This window comes from Trichosurus vulpecula, chromosome 2 (genome assembly GCF_011100635.1).
Source record: "Trichosurus vulpecula isolate mTriVul1 chromosome 2, mTriVul1.pri, whole genome shotgun sequence".
NCBI lineage: Eukaryota > Metazoa > Chordata > Mammalia > Diprotodontia > Phalangeridae > Trichosurus > Trichosurus vulpecula.
The window spans coordinates 222,211,232-222,234,019 of NC_050574.1; the positions used below are offsets into that span (position 1 = coordinate 222,211,232).

General features: G+C 39.8%; 1 protein-coding gene across 2 annotated transcripts in view; it reads left to right on the forward strand.

Annotated features, from left to right (window-relative positions):
* Window positions 1-22,788, forward strand: part of CERS6 (ceramide synthase 6) — a 302,667-nt gene that overhangs the window by 274,100 nt on the left and 5,779 nt on the right. The window contains exons 9-10 of one of the 2 annotated variants that reach the window (XM_036746272.1): window positions 19,530-19,686; window positions 20,287-20,310. In XM_036746272.1, coding sequence (XP_036602167.1) covers window positions 19,530-19,686; window positions 20,287-20,310 — 181 coding nt within the window. The remainder of the gene's footprint in view (window positions 1-19,529; window positions 19,687-20,286; window positions 20,311-22,788) is intronic. The other variant, XM_036746273.1, reaches the window with a different exon arrangement.

A 22,788-nucleotide genomic window follows, 5' to 3' on the forward strand; every position in this document is an offset into this window, starting at 1 on the left:
TCTTTTGTTTAGCGTAAAGAAGACAGGATGACTAGATATGCTTTGGGAGAGGAAACTTTAAGAATAACCATTGTATCTGACATTGGCTGCTGGGAACAAAATGTAATCAGCTGTTCTTCAGTGTGCTCCCAACCCAGGTTCACTCACATGCCCAATTGTGTGATTGAATGAAGAATGCAATTCATATATTATATAGGTCAAAACAAGAACTGAATGATCTAGAGGGCAGCAAACTCTTCTTGCTGAAATCTGTCAGCATTGCTCATCTGACCAGGAAGAAAATGAGGAAGAAAATAGAGGACTAGTTAATCATCTCCTTATTTAGCATGATTGACATCTCTAAGACTACCACAGGGTCTGATCCTCAATAACATAAGGATATAAACTCCTAACAGATATCAACTACTAACATTTGACTGAAGGCCTAGGAATGGATGTAGGTGGGGGTAGCTATAATGAACCTGGGTTTGTAGAGCCTCAAAAAACATCTGGCCCCATTTTATATTTTATCCAGCTCGAAATTTCCCATTGTGAAACATTTTTTTTTTATTTTTTTTAATGCAATTTATTTATTTAACATATTTGGTTTTCAGCACTGATTTTCACAACAGTTTGGATTACAAATTTTCTCCCCATTTCTGCCCTCCCCCCCCACTCCAAGATGGCGTATATTCTGGTTGCCCTGTTCCCCAGTCAGCCCTCCCCTCTATCACCCCCCTCCCCTCTCATCCCCTTTTCCCTTCCTTTCTTGTAGGGCAAGATAAATTTCTACGCCCCATTGCCTGTGTATCTTATTTTTTAGTTGCATACAAAAAGTTTTTTTGTTTTTGAACATCTGATTTTAAAACTTTGAGTTCCAAATTCCCTTCCCTCTTCCCTTCCCACCCACCCTCCCTAAGAAGTTGAGCAATTCAACCTAGGCCACACATGTATTATTATGTATAACCCTTCCACAATATTCATGTTGTGAAAGGCTAACTACATTTTGCTCCTTCCCAACCCATCCCGCTTTATTGAATTTTCTTCCTTGACCCTGTCCCCTTTCCAAAGTGTTTGTTTTGATTACCTCCACCCCCATCTGCCCTCCACTCCATCATCCCCCTGCCTTTTATTTTTTTTTTTTATCTTCCTCCCTCTTCTTTCCTGTGGGGTAAGATACCCAACTGAGTATGTATGGTATTCCCCCTCAGGCCAAATCTGATGAGAGCAAGGTTCACTCATTCCCCCCTCACCTGCCCACTCCCCTCCTCTCCTAGAACTGCTTCCTCTTGCCACCTTTATGGGAGATAATCCACCCCATTCTATCTCTCCCTATCTCCCTCTCTCAGTAAGTTACTCTCTCATCCCTTAATTTCATTTTATTTCTTTTAGCTATCTTCCCTTCATCCTCAACTCACCCTGTGTCTGCTCTCTCTCTTTTACATATATATATATATATACACATACATACACATACATACACATACATACATATACACATAGATACATGCATACATACACATTCACTTATATATATACATAAACATATATATATGCATATATATATATATGCATATTCCCTTCAACTACCCTAATACTGAGGTCTCATGAATCATACTCATCATCTTTCCATGTAGGAATGTAAACAAAACAGTTCAACTTTAGTAAGTCCCTTGCAATTTCCGTTTCTTGATTACCTTTTCATGCTTCTCTTGATTCTTGTGTTTGAAAGTCAAATTTTCTATTCAGTTCTGGTCTTTTCACTGAGAAAGCTTGAAAGTCCTCCATTTTATTGAAAGTCCATATTTTGCCTTGGAACATGATACTTAGTTTTGCTGGGTAGGTGATTCTAGGTTTTAATCCTAGCTCCATTGACCTCCGGAATATCGCATTCCAAGCCCTTCGATCTCTTAATGTAGAAGCTGCCAGATCTTGGGTTATTCTGATTGGGTTTCCACAATATTCAAATTGTTTCTTTCTGGCTGCTTACAGTATTTTCTCCTTGATTTGGGAGCTCTGGAATTTGGCAACAATATTCCTAGGAGATTTCTTTTTGGGATCTATTTGCGGAGGCGATCGATGGATTCTTTCAATTTCTATTTTGCCCTGTGGCTCTAGAATATCAGGGCAGTTCTCCTTGATAATTTCTTGAAAGATGGTATCTAGGCTCTTTTTTTGATCATGGCTTTCAGGTAGTCCAATAATTTTTAAATTATCTCTCCTGGATCTATTTTCCAGGTCAGTGGTTTTTCCAAGGAGATATTTCACATTGTCTTCCATTTTTTCATTCCTCTGGTTCTGTTTTATAATATCCTGATTTCTCATAAAGTCACTAGCTTCCACTTGCTCCAATCTAATTTTTAAAGTAGTATTTTCTTCAGTGGTCTTTTGGACCTCCTTTTCCATTTGGCTAATTCTGCCTTTCAAGGAATTCTTCTCCTCATTGGCTTTTTGGAGCTCTTTTGCCATTTGAGTTAGTCTATTTTGTAAGGTGTTGTTTTCTTCAGTGTATTTTTCAGTATTTTTTTGGGTCTCCTTTAGCAAGTCATTGACTTGTTTTTCATGGTTTTCTCGCATCCTTCTTATTTCTCTTCCCAATTTTTCCTCTACTTCTCTAACTTGCTTTTCCAAATCCTTTTTGAGTTCTTCTATGGTCTGGGGCCAGTTCATGTTTTTCTTGGAGGCTTTGGTTGTAGGCTCTATGACTTTGCTGTCTTCTTTAGGCTGTATATTTTGGTCTTCTTTGTCACCAAAGAAAGAATCCAAAGTCTGAGACTGAATCTGGGCGCGTTTTCGCGTCCTGGCCATATTCCCAACCAACTAACTTGACCCCTGAGTTTTTCAGTGGGGTATGACTGCTTGTAGATTACAGAGTTCTATGTTCTACGTTTGGGGGGGAGGTGCCAGCTCTGTCAGAGCCTCACTCCTCCTTCCCCAAGGACCCCCAGTCCAGACTGGGCTCAGATCTTCGGCAGGCTGTGCACCCCTGCTGTGATCCACCACTTAATTCCCCCCACCAGGTGGGCCTGGAGCCGGAAGTAACAACAGCTGTAGCTGCCCCACCTCCGCTGCCCCCGGGGCTGGAAGCCGAACCCGCAAACTCCTTCTACTCCCGCAGCTTTTCCCACTAACCTTCTCCGCAGTCTTTGGTGTTTGTGGGTCGAGGGGTCTGGTAACTGCTCACGTATTCAGGGCGCTAGGGCCCCCTCCGCCCGGCTTCTGGACTGGATCGTCCACGCCGCTCAGGCTGGGCTCTGCTCCACTCCGTTCCCAGCTCCCAGCTCCCAGCTCCGTGTGGAATAGAGCTCACCCAGAGACTATCCGGGCCGTCCTGGGCTGGAGCCCTGCTTCCCTCTGCTGTTCTGTGGGTTCTGCCGTTCTAGAATTGGTTCAGAGCCATTTTTATAGGTTTTTGGAGGGACTCGGGTACGGAGCTCACTCTAGTCCGTGCTTACCAGCTGCCATCTTGGCTCCGCCCCCTTCCATTGTGAAACATTTGAAGTTGAAATAATAACATACATTATTTCTATGTAGCGTGGAAAACATTTTATTTTTGACCTACGATTTCATCAGTGTGAGAACTTTGGTTGAGGAAACTCTGCCAAAGTAGATTGGCTCCCATCAAACTGCTCCTCTGTCAAACTAACCTATTTCTGTTGAGTGTACCAGCATATTCTCAGTGACCCAATTTAAAAAACTTGGAGTTATCATTGATTTTTCCCATCTCTCTCACCTCTACAATCCAAAAAGATTTTTACAGTTATACCTGATATACAACAAAAATACTCCTTCTCTGGAATTTGGGCATTTTCTCTCACTGCCCCCGATACCTGAAATGCTTCCCCTTCTTGCCTCTGCCTGTTGACCTCCCTGGCTTCCCCCAAGTCTCAACTAAAATCCCTTCATTTACTGGAAGTCTTACCCAACTCTTCTTAATTGTAGTGCCTTCCCTCTGTTAATTATTTACCATTTATTCTGGATATAGCTTGTTTTGTATATCATTGTTTGCATATTGTCTCCATTAGATTGCAAACTCCTTGAAGGCAGGGGCTTTCTTTTGCCTCTTTATGTATCCTCAGCACTTTTATATCCTTAGCACAGTTCCTGGCACATAATAGGTGATTAATAAATGTTTACTAATTGCTTGATTTAAAGATTAATGAATCTACCTGCTGGAAATTCCAGGCTCTCCTTTCTCTGCTCTCTCCTTCACAGAGCTGCTAAAATGATCTTCCTAAGGCACAAGACTGACTATGTCACCCTCCCTGTTCAAAAAGTACCAGTGGCTTCCTATTTATTGCCTCAGGAAAAATATGGTCCCCTCAGCCTGGCATTCAAAGCTCTGCACATTATGGCTTCAAGCTACATTTTCTGACTTAGGTTATATTGCTCCACTCACTCAATATGAAGTCCAAGCTGACTAGTAGCTGTTGCCTGAACTTTCCACCCCATCTTTCCTTATTTTCCTTCAAAGGTCTATTCAGGTGCCCACTTCTCTGGGAAGCCTTCTCTTTTCCTGGTTCTTAATTCTTAGTGCTTTCTACCTTCTTTCACTTCCCTGGGTTTAATTACCCGTTCATCTGTTGTATTTCCTATTCCTAGACTGCCTTTGTACCCCAGTACCTAGCACCATGTCTTAGATCCAGTTGGTGCTTAATGGAATATCTGTTGAATTCGTACAGCTACACACAGAGCCATAATATACAACATCACCTAATAACTACAGTCAATATTTACAAAACAAGGTGGTGTGCGTGACGGGAGGGCAAGGCTGTCGCCAACTGAAGGGATCTGAAAAGGGTTCCTGAAGGTGGTAGTGTTCCCCCTTCAGAGAACAGGTCACAATCTGGCAGGTAAAGATGTAGAGGGGGAGGACATTCTAAATATAGGCAAGAGACTAAACAAAGGTACACAAAAGGCCCGTAGTGCAGTGCATGTTTGGGAGCCTTAGTTTAGCCTGAGTATATGATTGGAATAAGGCTGGAAATGTAGGACAGTGTGAGTTTCCATAGGGCCTTGAATGGTAGGCAAATGATTTTGAGTTGTATTTGAGGGCAACAAGGTCTTTCAAAAAGAGAGCTGGGGCAGCTAGGTGGCATAGTGCATAGAGCATCGGCCCTGGAGTCAGGAGGACCCGAGTTCAAATGTGGCCTCAGACACTTGACTACTTGTGTGACTCTGGGCAAGTCACTTAACCCTGATTGCCTTGCAAAAAAAGAACAGGCATGATTAAACCTATACCCTGGAGAGATGATTCTGGCAATAGTCCAATGGGCAGGCTGTAGAAAGGAAAAAGTAGAAGTAAGAAATTTTGTAAAGAGTCTACGGTAATAGTCTAGATAGGAACAGCCACTTAACAGCCCACAGCATTCCTGAGTGACACCCAAACCAGATTAAAATGTAACTGGGAAATATTTAATAAAAAACACAATAACATATAGATAATATTACATTTTAAAACTAAGTCAATATGTGACCTGCAGGGATCCTTATATACGGATTAGTGATCCTGTTTCTAATTAACTTTGACATTATCAGTCTAGGTAAATCAAAATGAGTCTGTACTAGGGTAGTTTCTGGGATATTAGAGAAGGGAGGGGATGGATTCAGAGATATTATGAAGATCTTGGCAGGTTACAGAGGGTAGCAATATTTCCAGAATTTCAGCTGCTAACTAATTAGATGAGAAAGAATCAAAGATAACTACAAGGTTAAAAACAGTGGTTCCACTGGCAGAAATAATAATGTTAGGAGGAGGTATATGTTTAAGGGGGAACGTAGTGAGTGGACTTAGCCTGAGACATACTAAGTTTGAGGTGCTGGGGGAACATCCACTTGGAGATGTGAGTCTGAAGTTCAGAGCAAGATGTAAATATGGGAGTCACCAGCAGAGATGTGGCAGTTGAGTCCATGGGAGTGAATGATGTTGCCCAGAGAGAGAACATAAAGATCAAAGAGGGCTGAGGATGGTCTTGGGCTGTCACCAGCATTAACTAGGGCTAAGAAGGGAATGAGAGGAAATGAAGATTGGCTAGAGAGGCAAGAGGAGAACCAGGAGATGGTGGTGTCTCTGAAGCTAAGGGAGGAGATAATATCCAAAGGTGGACAGAGTGATCAACAGTGTTAAAGGATGGAGAGGGGACATGGATTATGACTTCAAATAACCATTGTTAGCTTAGGCATTCATATAATGCAATTAAGAATGCCAAATATGAAGAATTTTAAAAAGTGGTATTGTTCAGTCATTATCAGTCATGTCTGACTCTCCATGTCCCCATTGAGGGTTTTCTTGGCAAAAATACTGGAGTGGTTTGCCATTTCCTCCTCTAGCTCATTTGACAGATGAGGAAACTGAGGCAAACAGGATTAAGTGACTTGCCCAGGGTCACAAAGCTAGTAACTGAGGCTTTACTTTTAACAGCTAAAATCTCCAGTGAATTTTTTTCTAAAGTAAAATTGAAATTTGAGTTCTGTACATATTTGAATCAGCACAGAAATGGAAGAATACCTTTTACAATTGTTGAGGATTAGTACAGTCCAATCTTTATGGCTGATGACGATATATTTGGAAATTCTGTAAGTCAAATTGCTTCCATTCAAACAGAGCTACATATAATAGAAGCTTGAAATAATATAAGCGAATCCATGACACAGGAGCCATCCTGTCCCTCAAACCCAAAATCCTCAAAGGGGTGCTGCTGTCGTTAAGAATCAAAGAAGGAGCTATTCTTCAATAAATTGGTGGTCAAAAGGTGTGAACATTTTCAAAAGAATCCCAAAGTATTCACAACTACATTAAAGAGTGCTCCAAATCACTAATAATAAGAGAAATACAAATCAAAACAACCCTGAAATTCTACCTCATACCCTGAAAATTGGCACAAATAACAAAAAAATGGAAATAGTCAATGTTGGATAGATTGTAGAATGATAAGCACACTAATTTATTGTTGGAGGAGCTATGAAATGACATAACCAGCTTAGAAAGTGTAACAACAATGCTACTTGCTGCTACTGTGGCTGTGTAAAACCAACAACACCAGCACACAGAAGAGCTGCTAGCACAGATTCTTTGATCTGCTTTTCTAATGAAAGCAACTTTAAGGGGTTTACAATCTCGCTTTAATTAAACATACATATGTCATTCACTTATTTCAGGGGGAAAAGTAAGCACCCTGAACTTCGGAGAAAATATAAACAGAAATTACAAACAGAGAAAATATAAACTGAGCAAATAACACAAATCAACGGACAGGCTTCTAGCTGTCTGGCCAAAGCTATACATACATAGTTACCAGAGAGAGAGAAGCATCAACATTTGGGTTTTGAAAGCCAGGGGGTAGGGGTAGTATGGTGGGGGTGCTCCTTAATGGCTACCCAGAGTCTCCACACCAACACTCTTCTAATGAGTGAACCCCCAAAACAAAACCTCTCCTCCTGAAGTGCTGAGAGTTCTGCTTAATGGCTACCCTCACAGTATATATACCCTTTTTCAGGGCTCAAGGGCTTCACATCTCTCATGACCTAATTAGCAGAAGGGTGTGGGCCTTCCTGCAAGACCCATTCAAAGGCACTTGATTGCCTTAGTGCTGAGAAGCACTCCAAAAGAAAAAGCAGTCAAAGTCCCACTTTGCTTGCCCTTAAGAAAATAATTTGGAATTATGCAAGTAAGGTAACTAAAATGTTCATACCCTTTGATCCAGAGACTTTGATTGGATCCAGATTGATCCAGAGACCATTGATAGGAAGAAAGTCCCCATATTCACCAAAATATTTATAGCAGCACTTTTGCGATAGCAAAGACTTGGAACCAAAATAGATGTTCATTGATTTAGGAATGGCTAAACAAACTATGGCCCATGATTGTAAAGCATGTACTATGCTGTAAGAAATAACAATGTGATGAATACAGAGAAGCATGGAAAGATCCATAGGAACTGAGGCAGGATGAAGTTAAGTAGAGCCAAGAAAAGACAATGACTAAAACAAAGTAAATGGAAAAAACAGCCACGCATAAAAATATCAAAAATGAATGTAGTAAAACTCAAGCATGCCATGAATGAAGAGAGGGTACCCCCAACCCCCCCCTCATGGAGATGGGAGGTGCTGTACAATGGATATTTTCAGACTTTTTTCAACCTATTGATCAGTTATACTGATTTTTCTCTTTTTTTCCTTTTTTTGTCTTTAAAACTACTATATGTTCATGTAAGATGACCCTTTAAGAGGAGAAGGAAGTGGGATTATGGGGGAAACTGTGATAATGTAAAAAAATTAGAAATATATATATAAATATAAAATCTTATATAAAACATCAAAAAAGGAATAGACCTTTCCTACTGGACCATCCCATATATGGCTGTGAACCTTTCCTTTTGGGCTGTTGTATAACACTGACATTCACACAGCCTTCATTATCTGCAAACCACCTCTCAGCTAGGGATGAATCATTATCTCCTCTTTGTAGCGGAGGCAGGTGACAACCTGAGAGGCTAGGTGGCTTTCCCCAAAGGCAGGCAGAGACAGTCTGGTAAAGATCATGCTGGAGTTAGAACTCTTGAATTACTGTCATCCAGACTCATACAGGAATCATAAATCAACACTGCCTCTCCTCATGTTCCTTTGAGCAGAGGAAGAAACGTGCTGGCAGTTGTATTCAGCAGTGAGAAGATTCTCCCCAAAGCAGGACAGCATTGTAGTCTTATCTAGTGATTTTTATGAAGTGGACAATCATCTTTCTGATTTCATATGAGTACCCCTGCCCAAAGGAAAAGGGTAGACTTGGGCCAGAGGGAGGGTGTCTAAAGGTCCCACTTTTCTAAATTTGCTTTAGAATTGGCAGAGACACGCGGTTCACAGAAAGAGACAGAGTTTTAGGTCACTATGGTCTCATGAAGTACTCAAACCCTTGTAGTTTGTAAAGCATCTGCAGGCTAGTAAGTGATGTGTTTTGCTGATGCTTTTTTCCATTCCTTTCTCACTGCATTCTGTCTTTCATTTTGAAACATAAATAATAGTGTATAGGCATGCCCTTAGTTCCGTCTCCAGGAGCGGAGGCAGAGCCTCATTTGTCTATCAAATGTGTAGATTACATCACTCCTGTCAGCTGTATTCAATAGAATGGCCATTTAGATGCCATCACGACAAACTCCTTTGGCCTGAGTTTGTGCTTAATGAGAACCTTTCCTACACAGAAGATGCTATTTAAGCTTCTAGTGGGAAAATATAAATGGCACCAACCTACTACAGTAGCAAGAAGCCAAAGATTAAGCGTACTCCCAAGAGGCAGGTGAATAGATAAGCTCTTTCATTTTCCTGGGAGACGTAGTACAAAATAGAATCTTTCTTCTGTATCTGTTCTGTCATGTGGATAGTCAGCTTTTCATTTTCTGTGTCTGCACTATGGTTTGGGCTACAGAAGAGTATGGAGAGAGGGAGGAAGCTGGGACTTAAAGAAACAATGCAGAGCCCAGGAAGAAGAGCCAGGGCCCCAAATCCAAAATGGAGCCAGGACTGATCTGCAGCCAGGACACGTATAAGTATCATAAGTCAGATTAAGGCAGTGGGGCCCAAACCAAGCAGGTAGGAAGAGACCAGGAACACATAAATCCCAAAGGGCAAGGTATTTGATTGAAGCAAGGGAAAGGCAAGAGGTCAACAGCAAACGTAGGCTATCACTAGCAAGGAGATGTTGATATGGACAGCTAGGTGGCGCACAGTGCTGGGCTTAGAATCAGGAAGACTTTTGTTCAAGTACTGCCTTAGACCCCTTACTAACTTTGTGACCCCCGGCAATTCATTTAACCTTTCTTTGTGACAATTAGGAAATTTCTCATCTGTTACTATTACAATCTTCTTTCATGAATGAGATTACAGCTAAGTTATGTAAGATAATCAGGCTTGGGCATGCAAACCATTTTACGCCATATCCAGTATTTATCACTTTAAACCAGGTGCTCTTTCTTAAAATTATTCTTTATTCTTTTTTTTTTAATTTCGGTGTCTAAATGTTCTCTCTCCCTCCAGCCCCACCCCCTTCCCTTGAGAAAGCAAGCAAGATGATATCAATTATTAATGTGAAGACATGTAAGATATATTTCCATATTAGTCATTTTGAAAAAAAAAGGCAAGAAAAATAAAGTGGGAAACAAGTATGCTTTAATCTGCACTCAGAGTTTTGATTCTCTCCCTGGAGGTATGTGACAATTTTCATCATGGATGCTTTGGAATTGTCTTCAGCAATGGTCTTGATCAGAGTAGCTAAGTCTTTCATAGTGGATCATCATTGCAATATTGCTGTTTCTGTGTACTGTGTTCTCCTATAAACCAGGTGTTATTAACCAATTTTCATGGACCCTTTTCGGAGTCCAAAGTCTATAGACCCTTTCTCAGAATAATACTTTTTAATACCTTAAATAAAATACAGAGTATTACTAAAGAAATTAATTATGTTTAAATATAATCATAAAAATTTTCTTAAAGTTCATGGATCCCAATTTAAGAAACCTTGTTTTAAACTATCAGACTACTTTTGACCCAGAAATACCACTTCTAGGTCTGTATCCCAAAAAGATCACAAAAATATTTATAGCAGTTCTTTTTGTGGTGGTCAAGAACTGGAAATTGAGGGGCTACTCATCAATTGGGGAATGGCTGAACAAGTTGTGGTATATGCATGTAATGGAATACTATTGTGCTATAAAAAAATGACGAGTTAGGCAGACTTCAGAAAAACCTGGGAAGGCTTATATGAACTGATACTGAGTGAAGTGAGCAGAACCAGCAGAACATTGTACACAGTAACAGCCATGTTGTGCGATGACTGACTTGGATAGACTTAGCTCTTCTCAGCAATGCAAGGACCTAAAACAACTCCAAATGACTCATGATGGAAAATGCTATCCACATCCAGAGAAAGAAGTATGGGAGTGTGAATGCAGATTGAAGCATACTATTTGCTCTCTTTTTTTGTTTCATTTTGTTTTGTTTTTTCTTTCTCATGGTTTCTCCCATTCATTCTAATTCTTCTATACAACACAACTAATGTGAAAATATGTCTAATAAGAATGTATGTGTAGAGCCTATGTTGGATTACACACCATCTTGGGGGAAGGGGAGAAGGGAAGGAGGTGGAGAAAACTTAAAACTTATCAAAATGAATGTTGAAAACTAAAAATAAATAAATAAATTTATTAAAAAGTAAATAAACTATCAGACTAAGAGGGAACAAGTCTGCAAACCCCAAAAGTCAGAAGAATTCTGAGTTGTGTGTGTCTTTGAAACAAATGTTTTAGAAAAGGGCAAATCTGGGGGGAAATAAAGCCTAAATGGCTTGAAACAGGTGGAAACTGTCAAGTAGACATCATAGGAAACCCTAAAAACTCGTAGTACAATGAGTCAGTAACCTGCTCCCTCCCTTTTTTTCTTCTAAGTGCAGGTTTGGAATGCCAGCATTTTGAGTACAGCTGCTATTTTGTGAAGCAGTTTTGAATGCGTTTATATCTAAAGTCTCCTTTGGGCTGAGAAAGGCATGTTGCTAGATTGCTTATTATCTTTAAGGAAAGCCAATGTTTTGCTGGTGTGGCAGTGTATATGACATGAGCGTGCTAAGAAAACAACACATTGGAAGGCTTCATTTGGCTCTCGTATTGAGCCAAAGTTCTGAGTTGGGTTTTAGAGAGTACCCTAGTTTTAAGGCAAATCACCACCCATGTTGACTCATATTCCTCATGGAGGGTCCTTAATTTATTTTCTACTCATCTCAAGCAGAAGTTTATGATCATATTTATAACCCTGAGGGACCTTGGCACCCTTCTCTTCCCCCCTCCAAAAAAAAAGTTTACTGTCATCAGGCAGATCTTCTCAAGGTGAAGATATTAATTTTATGTGGAACCTGGAAAAAGAATATTACTTTTCTTTTTTCATACCTGATGATCTAGTAGCCATTAGCATGGTTTTATGCAGATAAATTGAAAAAACTAAGCTTTGACAGATTCTTTTCTGGTGATGGATCCCTTCCTTATCTTCACTGTCTAACCACATGACTCATTTGTATAATGAGATTGCTTCAGGAATTTTTTAAAATCCCACACATTTCTTGTTCTCTCTGTCATCCTTAATGTTTCAGATATCATTATGCTACGAGACCAGCTATTAGGTTTGGGGAATTTGTAAGATATATAAACTTACCATGAGAAGTGTGATCCAAAAAGACCAATATGATGTCTGATGTTCATTAAAATTTTTAGTTGGAGAATTGTCAAGTAAATAAATAGTCAAAACTTTGGTGAATGTGGTGACTACAGAGATCTTTTTACTTTGAGGTTTGACATAGACCACAGGATGTAGATGGAGAGTAGGATACTGTAATTCGCATAGGGGAGTCCCAAACCCCATAACTCCTCAAGTCTTTAAGGGGCTTATTAAAGTAAGACTCATCTGTCTTTTCTGTTCTGTTGCTTATAAAACTGGTCATAAACCTCCCTCTGTCCTTCCTGAATATATCCATTTTCTACCTTACCTTGTATAATATTTATGAGATAATCCAATTTAGCATAAGGGATCATTAAAAAGTAGAAAAAGAACCATAGGAGAGTTATAAGATATAGTCCAAGTAGAGTCTTTTACATTTTGTAACAGCCTATTAAAATTACTCTCCTAGGTTCAGTTATTAGAATTGAATGACTAATGATTGCCAGGAATTCTTTATACTCCAAAATGAATAATGATTAAATCTTTTCTTCTTTTTGATGTATGTTTACAGCTTCTACTGCTTTTAATTACAGCCATGCATATTGGATGAAGCTTAGAGGAAAAAAAATGGCTAGCTCATTCATTTGATGAAAGAATTCTTATAATGGGGTACATAAGACCTATCAAATCCAGTGCCTTAGTCTCAGAAGACAAGGTCCAATCAAAATTACTCTGCAACACTGGGTCAGGCTGTGAGATCCACACCAACAGCATAGTGCAGAAGGCAGAGAGAATGAAATATTCTATTTTCAATATGCCAAATCTCCCATCTAGTGGTTAGGTGCTGCTGCTAATTAAAAGGGAAAAAAAATTATACAGTGCTATATAGTGGTGCTCTCTAGTTCCATATACCTCTCCATCTCTTCTGTCAGATTTTGGCGAATGTTATCATTTGGTCAGTGTTTGTGCTGTGATATCTGTCATTCTCCATGCCTTTATGCTGATTGTCCCATGGGTTTAATTATCTCTATGCAAATGATTCTCAGATCTATCTGCCCAGTCTGAACCTCTCTCCTGAATTCCAGTCTATCATCTCAAAATGCCTATTAGACATCTCAAACTGGTGTCCTATGGATGCCTTAAACTCAACCTATCTAAAACCGAACTCTTCTTTCCTCCCAACTTCCCCCAACCCCAGGATTATAATCTAGGCCTCATCCTTGACATCACAGTCTTCCCCCCACCTCAATCTAAGTCCTGTTGATTCTGTCTTCATTGCTGTTGCTGTTGTTCAGTCATGTCCCATTCTTGGTGACCCTGTTTTGGGGTTTACTTGGCAAAGATACTGGAATGGTTTGCCATTTTCTTCTCCAGCTCATTTGACAGATGAGGAAACTGAGGCAAACAGGATTAAGTAGACTTGCCCAGGGTCATATAGCTAGTAAATGTCTAAGGCTGGATTTGAACTCAGGAACAGAAGTCCTTCTGACTCCAGGCCCAGCACTCAATCCACTAAGCTACCTAGCTACTGCTTCTATCTTCATAATATCTCTGAAATATGACCCCTCCTCTCCTCTGATACTGCTATGAGCCTGGTACAAGTCGTTATTACCATATAGCAGGAGTATTACAATTGCTCACTAGTTGGTCTCCCCACCTGAAGTATCTCCCCATTCCCATTGATCCCTCACTGAGCTGTTAATTGAGCTTTCTGCATTGCAGATCTAACCATGTCACATCCTTCTTCTCACAATTCAATGAACTCTAAGGTCATTCAGTCAATAAACATTGATTAAGTGCCTGCTGTATGCCAAGCACTGTGCTAAAACCCTGGAGATACAAAAAAAAATTAGAAAACAGCTTGAGCTCTGAAAGAGCTCAGAGTCTAATAGGCAGACAACATACAAACAACTAGGGTACAAGACACAGACTAAGTTAGAGATAACAGATAGAGGGAAGGCACTAGATTTAAGGGAAAACCAAGAAAGACTTTTTACAGAAAGTGGGATTTTAGCTGAGACTTGAAGAAAGCCAGGAGGAGACCATTCCAGGCATGGAGGTCAGCCAGGAAATATGCTGGCAATCAGGAGATGGAGTATCTTGTTCAAGAAATGGAGAGAACATCAGTGTCACTGGATCTCAGAGTAGATAGGGTGAGGGGGGTGGTGTTAGGTATAAAAAGAATGGAAAGGTGGGAGAGGGCACAGGTTGTGAAGAGCTTTGAACATCAAATAGAGAATTTTACGTTTGTTCTTGGGAGTGATAGGGAGCCACTGGAGTTGGTGGGGGAGGGGGAGGTGACATGGTCAGACCTCCACTTTGGGAAGATCACTTTGGCAGCTGGGTGGAGGATGGACTGGGATAGGGAAAGACCTGTGGTGGGAAGATCAACCAGCAGGCTACTGTAATAATTCAGGTACAACGTGATAGGGACCTTCATCAGACTGGTAGCAGTGTCAGAGGAGAGCAGGGAATATATTATGAAGAGTATTATAAAGGTAAAATCAACAGTCCTTGGCAACAGATTAGGTTTGAGGAGTGCGTGAGAGTGGCAAGCTGAAGATGAGAATGTGACCCTAGGGGACTAGGGGATTGTGGCACCCTCAACAGTCGTAGGAAAGTTAGGAAGAGGGGAGGATTCAGGGGGAAAGACAATGAGTTCAGTTCTAGACATGTCAAGTTTAAGATGTCTATAGGACACCCAGTTGAAGGTGTCCAATTGGAGATGTGAGACTGGGGGTCAGCAGAGAGATTAGCACTAGACAAGTAGATTTGAGAATCGTCAGCATAGAGAAGATAATCGAACCCATGGAAGCCAGTAAGATCAAGTGAAATAATATAGAAGAAGATGGCTCGGGACAGAGTCCTGTGTCTCCCTATTACCCCTAGGATGAAATATGAACTCTTGTTTGTGGCTTTTTAAGCCCATCCATACCTGGCCCATTTGGCCTTCTTACACTTTACTCCCTTGCACTTACTCTGAGATCCAGGGCACCAACCTCCCTGCTTTCCCACAAAAGACATGCCATCCCCGCTCTGGACATTTTCACTGACTGTCTCTCATGCCTGGAATCCTCCCCATCCTCATCAGTGCCTGCTAGCTTTCTGGGTTTCCTTTGAGTCTCAACTTCAGTGAGAAGCCTTCCCTGAGCTCCTTAAACCTAGTGCTGTCCCTCTGAGGGTACCTCCAATTTATCCTGTTTAGATCTTGTTTGTACATAGCTGTTTTGCATGCTGTCTTCCCCATTAGACTTTGAGGCCCTGGAGAACAGGGATTTAAAAAAAAAAAATTTCATTGTATCTCCACTGCTAGAATGGTTCCTGGAACATAGTAGGTGTTTAAGAAATGCTTGTTCACTTGACTGCCCCACATGCCCAGAATTCACTACCTTCTTGCCTTTGCCTCATAAAGTGCCTCTCTTCTTTCAAGATGCAGTTCAAGCACCCTTTTACATTTGAAGCCTTTCTGATTCCCAACTGTTAATGCCCTCTCCATCAAACTGCCTGTTATTATCTGCTTCGTGTTGCTTTGTATTTTATATGTGTGTGTATATTTTATATATAGTGATACACATCTTTGTTGTCGACATCATTTGAATGTAAGTTCCTTGAAATTACAGAGTTTTCATTTACTGCATTTTATCCCCAGTACCTAGCATTATGTCTGACACACAGTAGATGCCCAAGAAATAAATGCTTGTTGATTTTAATTTTTTTTCAAATGTGTGTTGAACACAAATCTTCAGATAAAGTAGTCTCTCTAGTTCAGGTTTTACCTCGATCTTATTTGCTTCACAACTACATGAGAAGGACTGAAGTACTTTGACACAATATTGCACATGGTACATGCATTGCACGTAGTAGGTACTTAATAAATGTTTATTGATTCCTATTGATTAATTTTTCTAGAGACCAATCAGTGCCTTTTCTTTCTTTTTTTAAAACAAATTTATTTTTTATTTTTAGTTTACAACACTCAGTTCCACAAGTTTTGGGGTTCCAAATTTTCTCTCCCTCCCTCTCCTCCTCCCCTTCCCCCCCAAGACAGCATGTAATCCAATGTAGGTTCTACATATACCTTCACGTTGAACTTATTTACATAAAAGTCCAGTTGTAAAGAAGAATTATAACCAATGGAATGAATCATGAGAAAGAAGAAATGAAACCAAAAAAGAAGGAAAAAAAAAGAAAGCAAAACGTTTGCCTCAATCTGCATTCAGATTCCATAATTCTTTCTCTAGACGTGCATAGCTTTTTCCATCTTGAGTCTTTTGGAGCTATCTTTGAACTTTGCATTGATAAGAGGACTCAAGTCTATCAAAGTTAGCCCTTACAGACAACGTGTGTTTGTAATTGTGTATAATGATCTCCTGGTTCTGCTCTCCTCACTCAGCATCAGTTCATATAAGCCATTCCAGGTTATAATGATGTCCATCTGCTCCTCATTTCTTATAGCACAATAGTATTTCATTACATTCACATACCACAATTTGTTTAGCCATTCCCCAGTTGATGGGCATCCTCTTGATTTCCAATTCTTTGCCACCACAAAAAGGGCTGCTGTAAATATTTCTCTATATACAAGTTCCTTTCCCACTTGTATGATCTCTTTGGGATATAGCCCTAGAAGTGGTATTGCTGGATCAAAGGGTATGCACATTTTCATAGGCCTTTGGGCATAGTTCCTAATTGCTCTCTAGAATGGCTGGATCAGTTCACAACTCCACCAACAATGTAACAATGTTCCAATTTCCCACATCCTCTCCAGCATTTATCATTTTCCTGTTTTGTCATGTTAGCCAATCTGACAGGAGAGATGTGGTATGAATTCTTCCCTTTCCCATAAATCTGACAGGTAAGCTATTCCTTGCTCTCCCAAATTGCTTATAGTATTAGCCTTTATTCCTAAATCATGAACCCATTTTAACTTTTGGTAAATGGTGTAAGATATTGGTCTATGCCCAGTCTCTGCCATAGTATTTTCCAATTTTCTCCGCAGTTTTTGTGAAATAGTGAATTCGTAGCCCAGAAGCTGGATTCTTTGGGTTTATCAAAGAGTAGATTGCTATAGTCATTGACTACTACATCTTATTAACCTAACCTATTCCACTGATCTACCACTCTGTTTCTTAGCCAGCACCAAGTAATTTTGATGACTGCTGCTTTATAGTACAGTTTAGTATCTGGTATAACTAGGCCACCTTCCCTAGCATTTCTTTTCATTAATTCCCTTGCCAATCAGTGCCTTTTCAACCCACTAGAAAAGGAGCAAAAAAAGATTCATTTGACATCTATTATAAATGGCCAGTATAGTGACAAAACAATGGTGTACTCTTTAATGATCTGTGCTTTGGTTTCTCTTTCTCCCCTCATTTCTAGAGTTCATTGGTTTTTCTGAGACCATATAGTAGTGTGATATTTCTCTCAATCCAAATTCCCAATATTTTGTGGTTATTTTTCATGCCTAGTCTCTCACTGAGATACATCCTGTGGTGCCCTGATATTTTCCCAAGTATGTCAGGAGGCAGCCAAGTCAATTTTCAAAAAAATCCTATTACCTTTGAACAGCATCATAGAGGTGCTACAGTCGGCTATAGCATAGCTATTGAATTCTGATGCAGAATTTCAGAAGTTAGTATGAGCCCCTTGTCACCCCTGACTTGGTAGATGTTCTAAATCCACATTAGTGTGAAAGCATTAGTGTAGTAGGGCATATCTGGTACCCCTATCACCCCCATGGCATGTGCTTGTATTGTTAGCTAATGAGATCTCTTTTGTAATGAACAATCTTGTCCAGCCAGGACTCCTGTTTCTGCAGAAACTTCTTTTCTGTTAAGTGAAAAAAAGATCCAAATCCCCTCTGAAATTCAAAATAAGCACAGGGCTCTGAGGCAGAACTCATTGAGGAAGACTATTGGGGCTCTCAGTGTGCCCTGCTGTGCTCATCACACAAGCCTGGTTTGCCACTGTTACTACCCAGAGGAAGAGTAATTGATGACATGACCATTTCTTCTGTGTGACAGCAAGGCAAGTATATGGGCAGCAGCAGGGTTAGTTACTGGTTTATGCGCACATCTTTAGAAACAGGGAGGACACAGGGAATTGTGGTCTATACCTCCAGAAAAAAATGATCAAAGAATAAGTGTGTGTTATAACGAATAACCTAAACAAGCACCCTCTGATGACTTAGCTAATTACTAGAACTAAGGAAAGTGAGGAGAGGAAAAAACCTTTCCTCTTCTTGCTCCTCTTTATTCTTCCCTCCCCTTTGCCCCACCTTCAAAACAAACACAGTTCAATTTGAGCTGCCTCTCATGTTTTTCTCCCCCCAAAAAATTGGCACGGGAGTTCTCAAAGTTTTTCCTTACACAGACCACTTTTAATAGGACAAGAGTCCCATAAGCCACCTAATTCACTTACTAAGGACTATAGAATCCTAGAGTTAGAAAGGACCTTAGAAAAGAACATTGACATTGAGATCAGAGGCCCTGGCAGCATTAGACAAATCACATAACCTCCCTGGGTCTCGTGGTTCTTCATCTGTAACAGGAGAAGGCTGGCTCATTGTCCTCTGGGGTCCTAGCTCAAATCTAGGACTGATGGTCTAGTCCAACTCCATCATTTCATAATTGAAGAAACAGAAGCCCAGACAGGTGGATACTCACTGGAGGTTGCTAAGTAGTGTCAAGAACTGGGACTAGAATTCAATTCTCCCAACTCTAACTGAGTAATTTTTCTATACCACTATGCCACCTTTACTTGAAACCACAGAAAATGTCCATTAGAAGTAATGAGAAAAATAATGCTATGTTGAATGAAAAATAATTTTGGTCTGAGCCTACGATTGTACCAATGAGATTTTGCAGGCATGATTTCATTGGTGAGCTCCCTTCAGCAACACAGATCAACAGCTTGTCTACAACTCCTAGTCTGAGACAATTGCCCCAGCCACTAATAGACCAAGTGACTTGCCCCGGTCACATAGCTAGGATGTGTCAGAACTTGAACCCAAGTCTGCCATCTGACTTGAACACTCTCTGTGAACTGTGCCATGTTACTCGTAATGAAATACTAGTGAGCAATAATGTAATTGAATTATTCATGCCAAAAACAAAAGTATGGATGGTGTTAGGTTGCAAACATTGATACTTTTAAACAACTAGATTTTGGGCTACCTGAAGGGACCCCCCAGTCATCCAGTGATCTGTGGGCCACACTTGGAGAGGCAGTGCTCTAGGGACTCAGTGTTTGGAGGATATTTGCTCGATACAGCCTGTGCTAAATTGTATCAAGGTCTCCATTGATATCAAAGTTACCTGGACTGTGTCTGATGACCGTTTGCTTCTTCCTTTCTCTAGGGTATTAAATACAACATTGTTTGAAAGCTGGGAAATTGTGGGACCCTACCCATCCTGGTGGGTTTTCAACTTGTTGCTGTTGCTAATTCAAGCCCTGAACTGCTTCTGGTCTTACTTGATTATAAAGATAGCTTGCAAAGCTATTTCCAAGGGCAAGGTAAGGCAACATCAACCCTTTCCAACATTTTCTGGGGAAAATGGCATTTATCTTGCCTTCCAGTCCTGTAGTAACCTTTTTTTGTTGTTCTATATTTTATCAAAACAATTGCTCTTTAGTGCTTAATGTAAACTGTAGTCAATTTAAGGCTATGTTTTCCTACTGTTTTATTTAATGTTCACTTATGGTAGAAAGCATTAGTGTTGCTTCACTGGTGGTCACATGTAAATGTTCCACATTTACAGTTTTAGATTTAATGATGGCGTGTTGTTTATGTGCTGCTTCTCTCTCATTGAGAAGAGAATATATTTTTATTTTTCTCTTTATGAGAAGAACATTAGTTGAATGCTGTTCTTTCTCCATTTTGTATACTTCTTTTTCTTAAAATGGTGTTAGGAAAGCATGATCTTCCAACTGAATTTCAGTAAAAACAAATTGAATCTCTATTATTCACAGTAGATTCATGAGGCTGATTTCCCCTAAGTCTTCTTTGATTCTAATCTTTAGTCATCTGTTTGTATTTGACAAGTGATTTCTCTGAAACATCCTCTGTGCCATTTTTTTTACTTGTCTGTTCTCTTCTTCCTGCCATCCTGGAAGGCTGGGAAATGGAATCCTTTGCATGTAAGTTTCTTAGACCTCTATCTGTACTTATACTGGGTAACCATAACCTATTAGAGGGGGCTTTAAAGAAAAAAATTCTCTGTGCGTATGTTTCTAACAGGATTGAATTAACTGAATGCTCCAGTTCAGACTTGCTCATGACTAACATCCACTTCATGCCCTACACACCACTGACTGCAATCTAACCTACTATGGAGGAGTCCAATTTTCCATCCCTTGGGAAAACATAAGTCAACATTTCTTCAGAACAGTTACTGTGTTGCTTCCGCCTCTATCTGATCTTCCCCTGTGGGTTTTGATCCTTAAAATGTGGGTGAGACCACAAGACATCGAAGAATGTGTTCTATCCACATTCAACCTTTTGGCAAACAGACAAGGACAAAGAAAATACTAGGCTTTAGATCGTGGCATTACTTGTTCTTTAGGGGAGAATGACAGAACACAGTACTCAGGACCAAGCACAAGACTAGGAGACAGGATTTCTAAGACCCAATGCCAGATCTTCTGCGGTTTCTCTGCCTGCCATCCAATGAGACACTTCTTCATCCTCTTCAGGGTTATTATCTAGGGATAACGTAGCACTGAAATTTTCTCTGGGGAAGATTGAAATCAACCATCTAAGTTTGCTAGGAAAACAGATGACCAGCTCCTGTGCAAAGGTTAAATATAGGCATTAAACCTAAGGGTTGGAAATTTTAAATCCCATTATCCAAAATGGCTTTACTTTTGTTTAAAGTCCTCATTTAGAAGGAAAAAGAAATAATTGCTCAGACAGTTGTGTAAACTAATAGTTTTAGGACAACACCAATAGGATTACTTTCTTCCTTATTACTTCCTATTCTATCAGACTTGTCGTCATTTCTGTTTTTTTTCTCCCATTTTATGAAGAGATGGGCATTAGTTTCGCTACAGATATCATGCTTGAGAGCATCTTAGCTGCTGTTCCTGGCTTATCTGTAGCATTAAAATTTCTTCTCAAGCATGGCTTACAGATTTGTGTTTTCCCAGAGGGAAGAAGTGATTCTGGTGTCCTAGATTACTTTTTCTCTGAAGGTAACATTTTTATAGATTTTTCTTAATACAATTTAGCCCAGACACCTCAAGCCTGCAAATGTGGATTCCTTTTATTGGTAGTAGCATTTACAATAAATGGAATAAAACATATCCTAAAGCTTAATTTTAATAATGCTGGGGACCTGTGCCATATTTTACCTTACAGGTAAAATAAACTGATGACATCCTTTAGGAATTTGAAGAACTACACCTCCTCAAGTTGGGGGACCATGATGGATGAGCTTTATATCAAATAGTGTCATAGAGAGGTTACAGTATAGTTATTATAAATGGGTAAGCTTCCGTTTTGAATAGACAGCATTAGAAGTGTTGAACAAGGTTAGACAGATTTACATTGTGCCAAGCTAGTAGGAAGATTTTCAAGGCAGCAGACTACTACTTTTTTTATTCCTCCCACTAAAAAAGAGTTACAGTGTCTAAGTTATTTCCCAAACCTTATTTATTCAGGATCGGCTAACTCTACTAATAAGGTTAAGCATTCTTAAGCACTTAGGTATAGGAGAGTATATAAGGATGGAATTCCAGCCATGGGATTTTAAGCCTTCCCTTAGGGTGGTTTTTCCCCCTGGACTTAAAAATAACTTTTAAAAATGCCTCTTGTAAAAAAATTGAAGCCCACAGAATATGCTTGTATTTTTCCTAGATCTGTTTATGTCTTATGGTAATCCATGATTACTAAAGTTTCAGACCCCATTCTTCTTGGAGTCAAAATTTCTTTAAAACACAATGCGATGTTTTTTCCTTAACTAGCTTAAACCTAGAAGTACCTTCCATCTACCCATTTCTAACCAATAATTTATATACATATTAGGGGCATAAGAAAGCTTTACTAATCAAGACCTAAGTAAAATAAACGAATATATGAAAAGATCAGCATACCTCAGTATTTCTCTCTGGACTCTGTTATTTCATCCATAACTTTTATTTCTAGAATTATAAAAATCAAATTCAAACTTTTTTTTTAAAAGCAGTCATAACAGGAGCTATCAGTATGAGAGTCCCAGACTTTAGCAAACAACATGGGCCAGTCCAGTCAAATATTGTCTGGCTAGCAATTTTATCCTATTTACTTCACAGATTCCCCCTTTTAAAATCTGTCAGTCCCTAGCTGGTTGATTTGGTTTGGTAAGGCTATTGATGAATCATATTTTAAATGGCTCAGTAAAATACCTAAACCTGGGTCCCAGTATTTTAACAGGTGACTCCTGTATTTCTCTTGCAACCCTCTAACAAGTTTTTCCATCCAGCTGTGCTATCCCATCATTGGACCACAGATTTAGAGCTAGAAAAGACCTTGGAGACCATCTAACCCAACCTTTTAATTTTACAGATGGGGAAACTGAGGCCCCAAAAGGTTAAGTGACTTGCCCAGGATCACAAAGCTACCAAACATCTGAGGCAGGA